This window comes from Mastomys coucha, chromosome X (genome assembly GCF_008632895.1).
Source record: "Mastomys coucha isolate ucsf_1 chromosome X, UCSF_Mcou_1, whole genome shotgun sequence".
Lineage (NCBI taxonomy): Eukaryota > Metazoa > Chordata > Mammalia > Rodentia > Muridae > Mastomys > Mastomys coucha.
This window is the reverse complement of record NC_045030.1, coordinates 6,978,667-6,990,395: the sequence shown is the minus strand read 5'-3', so window position 1 is coordinate 6,990,395 and position 11,729 is coordinate 6,978,667. Positions and strand designations below refer to the sequence as shown.

At 38.0% G+C, this 11,729-nt stretch overlaps 1 protein-coding gene across 1 annotated transcript in view; it reads left to right on the top strand.

The window, feature by feature from the left end:
• Med14 (mediator complex subunit 14) overlaps nt 1-11,729 on the top strand; it is a gene marked incomplete at its 5' end in the record, with an annotated part of 83,124 nt that overhangs the window by 24,483 nt on the left and 46,912 nt on the right. The window contains one exon of the mRNA XM_031372068.1: nt 7,519-7,644. Within this exon, the coding sequence (XP_031227928.1) occupies nt 7,519-7,644 (126 nt within the window). The remainder of the gene's footprint in view (nt 1-7,518; nt 7,645-11,729) is intronic.

Sequence of the window (11,729 nt, the reverse complement as noted above, 5' to 3'; positions counted from 1 at the left end):
TTGTGAGCCACCATGTGGTTGCTGGGATTTGAACTCATGACCTTCCTAAGAGCAGTCCATGCTCTTCCTTGGTGAGCCATCTCACCAGTCCCAATAATTGACTTTCTTAATTCATCTGTTTGTTATTTTCTGAAAATATTTTTACTGGCAGAAATCCTTTCTCCAGTATTGGAACTACGTTAGTATATTTGGATTTGTTGATTGAGGAATTAGCATCTTTTGTGTATGCTATGTTGCCGTGGTTTTTTTTTCATGGTTCTTGATGTACCTATCTGTATGGGATATCTCTTCCAGTTTTAATGGAAGATTTTTTTATTGAGAAACTTTTTCTTGAGGGGTCAACCTCCACTATCATTCAGAGAGGAGAAAAATGAGGTGCCATAACACCAAATCAAACCTGATATGGGAATACACTTACAATCATTTAATGCTAACTTGTATAATTCCTATGACCACAGAACAGAAAATAGCTAAAACAGAGCAGAGTAAGTTATCACCTTAATTTTATTAAGGATAAAAGTAAAAAATAGTAAAAGAACAAAATAAAGGTCAAAAGAAACCAGAAACAAAATTAAAAGAAGAAAGATGAATGTTAGGAAGACAAAAAAAAGAACAGTAGGGTTAAAGTATTGCACATTAAAGAAAAATGCATAAACAAAATTAGATAAATGTAAGAAGAATAAAAAGCAAAACAAAAAAGTTTTCCTGGGGGGGAAAGCTGCCTTTTAAATCTGAACCATGGCTATATTTTTGTGATTATTTTTCTGTAATGAGAGTAACTAAAATTCAACATAACCTGTTTTTTTGTTTGTTTATTAAAAAGACTCAGTGTAGCAGTTCATACTTAAAATGCCAGCACTCAAGAGGCTGAGGCTGGCAGATCTGGAGTTCAAGGCCAGCCTGGACTACATAGTGAGCTCATCAAGGTCATCTGAGCTGCATAGGAAAACCCTGCCTACCCCTCCCACTCCGTACATAATACTCAAATTATAATAACATGAAATAGGTATTCAAGAGGGAAACAATCTAAATGACAAAGTGTCAGTACTTTTTTTTCTGTATACTCTAATATTAGAGTCTTCCAGGTAGGAAGGGTACGCAATTGAAGTTGGAGTCTCTTCTTTTTCCCTATCATTTAGGAGGGTGCTGAGCCTGGACCAGTCAAGTGTCAGATGTCTGACAGAGCTGTCTTCATTTTAGGAGCTTCCCTTCTTTGCACACCAGAAACCTCTGTTGGCCCCTCTTAGATTTGCAGCCTGTGGGCTATGCAGGTTGTCCCATACTCCAGAGATTCCCCAGTTGAATGCATTGGGGGAGTCAAGAAAGCAGAGCACTCACATCTGTACTGGAAGACTATGTGTCTCAGTGCTTTGAGTTCAGCATTAAACACTCTTTGGGAGGGAGGAGGCTGCAGAAGTTGAGAGAACTCCACTGGACCTGAGCTTCAGAGTTCTCAGTCCCACCAGCAGAGAACCTTGCAGGTAACATGTGGCTCCAGAGGTTGGGCTGCCTGTTGACCTTGGGCTCATGGGCTTGACCTTGGACTCTGCATCTATCCTCAGATGAATGGGGTCTATTCTTATCATGGACCACTAGACCCCTTCAACGCCCACGCTTCCTGCTGCCTGAACTCAGCATGTCCACATCTGGCTCTCCTCCTGTTCACAACTGCCCTTCACTGCAGTCTTCTACCCAGGGGCATGTTGTTTTCCCCAGGTCCCTTGACTTATGATTGTTCAGAATAGTTTGTGCTTTATATAGTAGGCCTTTCCTCAAAATGGTGCCCAATCACCGCCCTTCAAGACATGAGTGAGAAAACAGGATCTCGTCTCTACTACCAACTCATCACACAGATGGAGTCATTCACTTACCAAATCCCCAGCTAAGAATGTAATCCTCTGCTGTGGGTAGAATCTCCAGGCTTCCTGGCCTAACTTCTTCTTTTTTTTTTTTTTTTTTTTTTTTTTGTATGAGGCTTCTGTGTTTGGTTTTGTCCCCTCACCAAGGAGTCCTAACATTTCTCAGAACTAGGAAAAGGGAAGCTTAGCAAAAAATGCATGTGTGGGCCTTAGGGAAGAAAGGCAGGCAGTCAAGAACTGGGGTGCATGTATTGGTTCATTTTTTTTTCTGTGTGTGTGTGTGTGTGTGAATTGTCAGTGTTCACTAATATTATAAGAAGCTAACCCCTTTCATCTTTCAAAATAAAAGTAGTGATTAGAAAGTATAATTGAAACTCATGGGAACTAGAAAGGGCATTAATCTCCTATTCTTTTTTCTTAGCAATATTGTTGAAATATTCATGTATACTTAATGGGATTTTTAATATATTTAGAACAGTCCAATTTCAGAATATTTCAGTCAAAACACAAAGAACCATTATACCTACTAGAGGTCATTCTGTATTTACTTCTCTCTAGCTACTGATAGCTACTCATCCACTATATATATTTATCTGTATAAACATTTCATATAAATGAATCATGTAGTGAGTGTTCTTTTGCATATTGTTTTTGGGGTCTATCCATGTTATAGCATGTTTTTAATAATTTTATTGTTATATATGCCATATATTATCAGTTCATTGATAAAGATTGTAGTTGCTTTTAGTTTTCAACTATTGTGAATATAGCTGTGAACATTTGTCCAAGTTTTCATGTGGACATACACTTGTATATATGCCTATGAATATAATGGCTGGGTGATGTGGCTACTCTGCTTAACCTTTTTTCATACTGAGTACTACTTCACAACCTCACAGTGTGTAAGGGTTCTGCCTTCTCCATATTCTTACCGATACTGGTTATTGTTTCTTTGTTTCTAGCTATCCTAGTAAGTGTGAGATTTCATTATAGTTTTGACTTGATAACTTTTTTTATGGTATTTCTACTACTGATTTCCTCCCTGCCTCTCACTTCCAATAGGGCATCATGTGGTTTAAGTTGACCTCAAACTTGATACCTAGTTGAGAATGGCTCAAACTCTTGGTTCTCCTACTTCCATTTTCAGAAGTTTCCAATTGGTAAGATTAAAGGTGTATACCACCATGCCTGACCATTTTTTTTTTTTTTTTGAGTTGGGCTCTCACAATGCCCCCGGTTGACCTGTTACTCTATATACATCAGGCAGGCCTTGAATTTGAGGCATTCCTTCTACCTCTACTATCCTAGTTCTTAGATTATAAGTGTATGCCACTATGCTCAGCTTTTTTTTTTTTAGTTTAAATGGTATTCAGTGTACACTTTTTTTTGTTTATGCTTCTCATGTTGTACTTAAGAATCAATGTCTTAAAAACCTGAGATCCTGAAGACATTTTCTTTAAAGATTAATATTTAGTTCTGAACCATTATGAGTTGATTTTTTTTGTATATAGTATCAGCTAGGTGTTGAAGAAGATATGCAGCTGTACCACAGTAACATTTCTTCTTTAGGAAAACTCTACAATCTATAGAGTCAGGGGTGGCAGTGTAGCTCTGGCTGTCTTGGAATTCACTTTGTAAATCAGGTTGGCCTGGAGAGATCTGCCTTGGCTTCCTGAGTGTTGAGATTAAAGGCGTGTGATACTACACCTGGCCAAGTATTTTGCAATCTTTATTTCTTCTTATTTGTAATTTTACAAAGTAGTGAAATTCTAAAATTTTGTTGTTGGAGCTGCAGAAAATGAAGATTTATGATGTTTCAATAGGCTTTTGTTTACTCTGGCTTATATCATCAGTAAACAAAGTTTAGTAAGTAAAAACCTGTCAGAATGATTGCCCAGGAGATATTATTTTCAAAAGTAATCTCTAGGGCTGAGGATGCAGTTCAGTTAGTGAAGTGCTTGTCTACCATTCATCAAAACTAGTTCTACTTCATCACCACATAAAATTCAGTGTGTTAGCCTATAATCTTGACACTGGGAGGTAGAGGCTTAGAAGTGGAGGTTGTGGGTTAGGAATTCAAGATTATCTTCGACTACATTGGTTAGCTTATATTAAACCAAATGTGAACTCTTATTTTTTTGAAGACAGGGTCTCCTTATATAGACCCAGCTGGCCTGGAAATCACTGTGTAGTAGTTTATGTAGTGATTGGAGGATAGCCTCAAACACAGAGTTCTGTCTGCCTCTGCCTCTAGTTTAAAAGTATATACCACCATACTTGTGTAAACTCTAAAACACATGTTCTGGTAGTGGTAGTTTGGTGTACTGATTTGAGTTCTCAGAATTCCTCTTACATGCATATTGTAGTGGTGTCTCTACCTGAGTAGCTGGAAGGTCTTAAGTTCAGCTGCATGCCCTCAAATATATTATATACGTGCTTTGAGCTCCATTCTCTAACTGTAATTGGAAGTGGCTGTTAGAATATTTTCTTTCTAGATCTCTAGTTCCAATCAGAATGTGTGCTACCTCAGTTGCTTCAAGCCCTTGTTCCTACTGTCTAGGTGTTTGAGAATAGTCTTATAGGGACTATGATTTGGAGATGAGGAAGGAACTTTTCTTTGAGATTGGTGCCTCAAGTCCTGTTTTATCAGTGCTTTTCTACAAGGGAAAAGGGTCTGCTTATCTACCTTTTTACGGTATAAATTGTTCTTGTTTTGGTTCGAGACAGTCTCACTATATAGTCATGGCTACCATGGAACTCAGAGATCATCTTGGCTCTGGCTTCAAGTTAGTGCTGGGATTAAAGGTGTATGTGGCTGGCCTATAGAACTGTAGCACATTCTTTGAATCTGTTAGTGCTGCTGCTCTTAATCCGTTGCATTTCTCCAAATTTCTAACTGGAATAGCCTGAAGTGAGTAATTTAGAGATTAGATATTTCAAGAAAGACCTAGGAGAAGGCACAGCTGCAGGGATTTGAAATATCACAGATAGAAGCGTACAGTTTCCCCAGGGTGAAGTTGCCTCAAGGGAAACCAGGTGCAGAGAAGACCAAAATAGTCCAAGGCAGGGAGATATGATCTGGTTACTTCTCAATGATGTCTGAGTCCTAGGACTCTCCATCCACTAGGTCTGAATTGGCATTGTCAGGTGGAAGCAGTCTACTACAAATAACTTTTTAATTGTGCTTAATTTCATATTTCTCTCAATTTTCTCAAAAAACAAAACTAACCAAACAAACCCACCAAAATAGATATTGGTGGCTGTAGGATATAGTCAAATATATGTAATGACATTATTTTCTTTTGGATGTATCTTCTGATGCATGTGTGTCTGAGATCATTTAGTTTTGATAATTAGATAATTGTTATCCTGATTGGCAGTTGTACTTCATTGTTATAGTTTAAAGATGATTTTGGTTTAAAGAATGCATTGCTTTGTACCCCACCACTAATTATAACTGTATAGAAATGTTTTAAAAATTAGTAACCCCTATCAGGTGATATGATGCAGTAATTGAGTATGGGCTTAGCATGTTTAAGGCTCTGGGTTCTGTTCCCAAAACCACATAAACACACACAGTCAGCAATCCTGCTTCAAAACTGTAAATACTTTTTATTCTACTGCATAATGTACTATGTTCAAGACACTATTGGTTTAATCTCATTTATTTCACTGGTGTTAATTATAAAATATTGTATCAAAAATTTTTAGTCTTCTTCAGTTTTTTACCTTAAATGTTATACATTATATTTTGTTTGCATAGATAATACCAATGCTATCTTCACCCATTTTAAATGTTGTAAGGTGATGGACCATTTCTGAGATTCGTGAATGGTGACTTGTAAAAGTATCTTTTATTCACCTGGCCCAGTTATTGTCTTGGAGGCTTACTGTCTCAATCTGCTAATTTAGGCTTAGTCCTGGAAGCTTCTAGCCTCTGTACAATCTAATCCAGGCCTAGAATGTTTTTAGCCTCTGAGACTTACTGCTGAATAAGCTCACCCTTTCTAGCTTTTTCTGAACTCTGGCTGGCTGGTCGACTCAGCTGTTCCGACTCAAAACTCCTCTCCAAACTGACTGACTCAAACTAGCTTCTTTCTGCTTTTTGAATTGCTCTGCTTAGCCTAAAACTCACTCTAGCAATCCTTTCTAGTCTTCTGGCTCTTCCTCATTCTCTGTCTCCTTCTGTCTTTACCTGTGTTTCAATTGTTCTGTCTGGAACCTGTGTCTGTAAAGCTTCCCTGGTAACTGAGAATTCCACAAACTGAACAGGACTGACTAGAAAGAACTAAGATCTGCATGCTTATGTCTCCTGAGTGCTGGGATTAAAGATGTGTACATGCCTGGACTTTTCTTTATCTGAAACTTGGCTCTGTACCAGGCTGGCCTTGAACTTAGAGATCTGTTTGACTCTGTCTCCTGGGATTAAAGGCATGTCTATATTCCAGCCACATCACATAGACCTAGAAGGTTTTTGGTTGTGATCTCTTGCCAGAGCAGTCATGTTCTGAATTAAAATTAACATTTCTTTACAGTGGCTTATGCCTCTAATCCCTTCATTTGGGAGGGTGAAACAGGAAGATTGCTGAGATGGAGGTCAGCCAGGCTTCCATAGTGTGTGGCTACACAGTTAGACCCAGTCTTAAAACAAACGTGACTGAAATAATGTGCTTTTCCCACCATGCCATAACCAGGCCTGGCCCTGTTCAGTCTGCAAGATGAGTAGGGTGGCCACAGATGACATTTTTTCTTACTTGTTTGTGGCCAGAGGATTTCCCTTTTGTAGGCCACACCACTTTGAGCCCTAGTGTGCTTTTTATTGCTTTGAGTTCCTAGGTTTCATTTTGCCTGTTTAAGAGATTAAAGGACAAGTTGATAGGGCCTGGTGGAAATACCACCAAATTCTCTTACATTTATTCTTAGATGCTCTGATTCACTGACCTTTTGCTGAATCAAAAGAATCTTGCTCCTTCAGCACAGATGGAATATGGAACACGTGCTAAGAAAGTGGCAGCACACGCCTTTAATCCTAGCACTTGGGAGGCAGAGGCAGGTGGATTTCTGAGTTCAACGCCAGCCTGGTCTACAGAGTGAGTTCCAGGTCAGCCAGGGCTGTACAGAGAAACCCTGTCTCGAAAACAAACAAAAACAAAAAACAAAACAAAACAAGAAAATCTCAGGTGGGCAGTGGGGACTCCCATACTCCTTTAATGCTTGGGAGGCAGAGATAGGTAGATCTCTGTGAATTCAAGGCCAGTTTAGGCTATAGAGTAAAACCCTGTCTGAAATCAAAACCAAAAAAGGGGGTGGGGGCAGGAAATGTATAAACATTGCCTTAAACCTGAACTATTGTTGAATGGAAGGTCTCAGTTAACTGATGGGATTGGACTTTTACTAAAGTAACTCCTTTTTAATGGAATTTCAGATTTTTTTCCTGTCTTTTTCTGTCCTCTCTCTATATATGTCTTTTGTGTATAAACTAGAAAATGCCATTCTTCCTTCTTAGCTGCTACTAATTGACATTGTGATCCAGTTCCAAACTTTATAAATTATGTCTTCTATATTCAGACTTCCCTTTGAAGTCTGAATATACTCATTGAAAAATCATTTTGAGCAAATATTCAGATAGAAAAATAATTTTTAATTCTCAACTGTTTAGCTTCCATAGAGACTGCACTTCCAGCTCTTATTGTACCCATCTTGGAGCCCTGTGATAATTCGGAGTGCCTACACATTTTTGTAGATTTGCATTCTGGAATGTTCCAATTGATGCTTTATGGACTTGGTAAGTTACTAAATGTAGTCACTCAATGTAAGTATTTGTGTGTGTGCGTGTTGCCTGCATATATTCATGTACAACACATGAGTGTTTAGTGCCTCTAGCACTAAGAGGTCAGAAGAGGACATCAGATCTCCTGGAACTGGAATTACAGATGGCTGTGAATCACCATGTCAGTCCTGGGAATTGAACCTGGATTCTCTGCAATAGCAACATGTGCTCTTAACCCTTAAGCCTGGCCTAAGGAAAATTTTGTAAAGAAAAGCAAAATGAAACTTACCTATTATAATGTGTAGGAAGGGGTGGTGTGTGTAGTGTTGAAAGTAGGTATGAAAGGAATAATGAACTGTCTGATATCTCTTCCTTGGAACTCTTTTTTTAAAAGTCCGATTTGAAATTTTTTGGTATCAGAAGTTAAATTTTTTATTATATAAAAATAAGTGATGGCTGGTTTTTATATTATCTGTTCAGGAGTTCAATTTTTATTTCATCGCTAATAAATTGCCATAAAAATGACTACTAGGAATTGCTAGTATCCTTTGTGACTAGAGAACATATTTATGACAGTATATCTATATAATGACTTGGAATATGGAGCCCTGAGGAATTTTGTTTGGCCTCAATTCTGTAGATATGAAAGTTTGATTTCTAGTCAAGTGTATGAACTGAACTATATTTCCAGCCCTAAAATTTGATTTCTTTCGAGGTCAGCCTGCTCTACAGAGCTAGTTTCAGGATATCCAAAGCTACACAGAGAAACCTTGTCTCAAAAAAAGTTTGATTTCTAACTTGTTCTTTTATTGTGTGGGTATTCTCAAATGATATATATTTAGTGGGAACAAAGTGTTTTTTATGACTGCTAAAACAATATTCCTGAATATGGTGTATATACTCTATTTGAAGTTAATATTAAACAAAAGAAATTGATTAAAGGATTTTTGATTCTATTACATAGCTATAAAAGGTAAGTTAAATTTTATTATTTATTTAAAATTATTTTTGAGACAGAGTGTGTAGCTTTGGCTTGCCTGGAACTTGCTTTGTAGTCCAGGCAGGCCTTGAATTCAAAGAGATATCCCTACTTATGCTCTCTGAGCTGGAATTAAAGGCATATACTCACTACACTTGGCTAAAAAGGCAGAATTTTAAGACATATTAGCAGCTCATGGAAAATAAGACTTTGAATCACATTTATGATAGGTAAATAGCATATGACAGTGGTTTGTTTTTTAACGTGCCCCCCTTATTTAAAATGGAAACCACTTATTTGTCACTCAAGTATAAGACAGATAGTTCTACGTAATAGTAGACAATCCCAAGGAAACAATGAAATTACACCATCTGGTTAATACTCACACTTTCCCTCATCATTATCTGCTCTCTAGGGTAGCCATGTGTTCATAGGCTTCAGGAAACTTTCCTTTCTTCATCTCTTCCCTCATATACCAGTTGACAATGGCAAATTTGGCACACATCAGGTCAAACACATGGTCCAAGTAAGCCCAGGGCTCAGCAGTGACTGGTATTTGTTAGGTTACCAGTAGCTCACTGCATTTTGGCTAGGTCTACAAGATACCTTAGTAGGAGGCTGCTAAGTATGCTAATCTTGAAGCTAGTGAATAACTAAGTCAAACTGGATAGTGCAGTTGGCTTTGAGGCAGCAATGACAACACTGACATTTTTGGGAACCATGTCACTATAATATAACAAGCTGTGTATTTTATCATGTCTTGGCTGACCATATTGTTGTCTGTATTAGCAAGATGATAACGCATATGGGGACAGGAAAATCTAATATGGGATAGGGCACCATGAAATTCCTCCTAAGGAAGGCAGCGATCTGAGGCACAGGTGGCCAGTAAACATAATTAAGGTTAGTTAGTATATCATTTCAATATCAAGGTTTTGTGGTGGATGTATAGAGGTCCTGATTTTTCATCATGAAGGCACAGAGTGCTCCAAGTTGGTGTGGGTAATAACTGGAGAGCTAGGTAAATAGAGACCTCTAGCTTAGACTTCTTGCTGTGATCAACCTGGACATTCCATCAGGGCATTGACAGACACATAGTCAGCCAGTTCCACCATCAAAGCTACTGAAAATCCTGAAGTCCTGTGTATTAGTCAACTTATTGGGTAGAAATTCCTTGCTGTTGATGAGCTGCCAGTGTAAGAGCCAATATTAGGTGCCAGTACAAAGTTCATAAGTAAACCTGGGTTATTCAAACACAATTTTGGGTTCTTGTCTGCCACTCTCCATTCTCTTATCCTATAACCACTGAAAATGGATTACCATAGTGGTCCCATCTCTTATATTTGACCATCTACTTAAATACCATATTCTATTAGTAGAGCAGGCAATCACAATTAATCTGGAAACTAGCCTAGCCATGTACGTACACACATATTTAACATACATGACTTTTAGGTTTCTATTCCACAAAGCAGGAGAGAAGTGGACTACAAGGAACATCCACTGAGATACATAATATCAGAGTCTGAGGGAGTAGAATGGAAGGTCAGCTGGCTCTGAGGGTTCAGTGTATTTCACAACACCCCCAGCTGGGAGGTTGGGCTTATGGTCCACCACCAGCTGCTACGAGCTGGCTGCAGCCCTGCACCAGCCACTGCTGCTCCACCCCCATATCCCTGTATGTCTTTTGTTTCTCAAAGCCTTTTCTTTAGCTATTTTCCCAATCATTCATGGTACTTACTCAAATAAACACATAGAAATGAAAAGGGATCAACAGTAGGTTTTTGTGCATTGAAGTCAAGATGGTATAAGAAGATATAGTAGAAGAAATGTATTTCTAGGGGGCTGGAGAGATGGCTCAGAGGTTAAGAGCAATGACTGCTCTTTGAAAGGTCCTGAGTTCAAATCCCAGCAACCACATGGTGGCTCACAACCATCTGTAATGAGATCTGACGCCCTCTTCTGGAGTGTCTGAAGACAGCTACAGTGAACTTACATATAATAAATAAATAAATAAATAAATAAATCTTAAACAAAACAAAACAACAACAACAAAAAAAGAAATGTATTTCTAGAAATGTGGCTGCAGAATAATAAGCTAATGTCAGTGGAGTTTGTTTTATTGTGGGCTTCACTTCTGACTCCTAAGCTTTTCTGACCATGTCCTTAGAAGAGGGTACACACACTCCTTTCCCTTCCTGTTCTCAACCTTCTTAATGCTGTGACCCTTTAATCCTCATGTTGTGATTATCCCCACTTTAAAATCATTTTCATTGATACTTCATTTTTTTAAAAATATTTATTTGTTTATTTAATGTATGTGAGTACACTGTTACTATCTTCAGACACTCCAGAAGAGGGCATCAGATCCCATTACAGATGGTCATGAGCCACCATGTGGTTGCTGGGAATTGAATTTAAGACCTCTGTAAGAGAAATCAGTGCTTTTAACCACTGAGCCATCTCTCTAGTCCTCATTGCTACTTCATAACTATAATTTGTTACTGTGAGAACTGTAATGTAGATATGTGATATGTAGGATATCTGATATGATATCCCTGTGAAGGGGTCATTCAACCCCCAAAGGGATCACCACCCATCGGTTGAGACCCACTGCTATGGAGGTGCTCCTCTCTTCAAGACTACTTCTGAACTTAGCTACCTCACAAAGGCTGCCTTTGAACTGCATTGCAGTGGAGATAAGGACTTTAATATATAAGTTTTGGGAGACAGGGACTGCAATGGCTTTTTGTTTATTTCTGACTTTCTTTTTGGATAGTGATCTAGTAAGTTGAAATAATTAGTGCTTTTTTAAAGATTTTGATCTATCAAGTTACTTAAAATCATTTTGTGCCTTCCTTTTTTTATCTTAGTATATTTTCTATTGCTATTAAAAATTTGGACTGGCATTCACTTGTAAGCCAGTCATTTTTGGACAACATACCTTGCTTATGCTTGAGATCATTTGTGTGCTGTAAAAAGCAACATTTTAATAGGCAGTGGTTTTCTTTTTGTTTTAGTTAAAATTCTGAGTCTAGTAATTTTCTGAATTTTAAGAACTTTATAAGTTGGAAATGCTATTTAATTCTTCAAATATAAACAAAGAACTATTTATGCATTT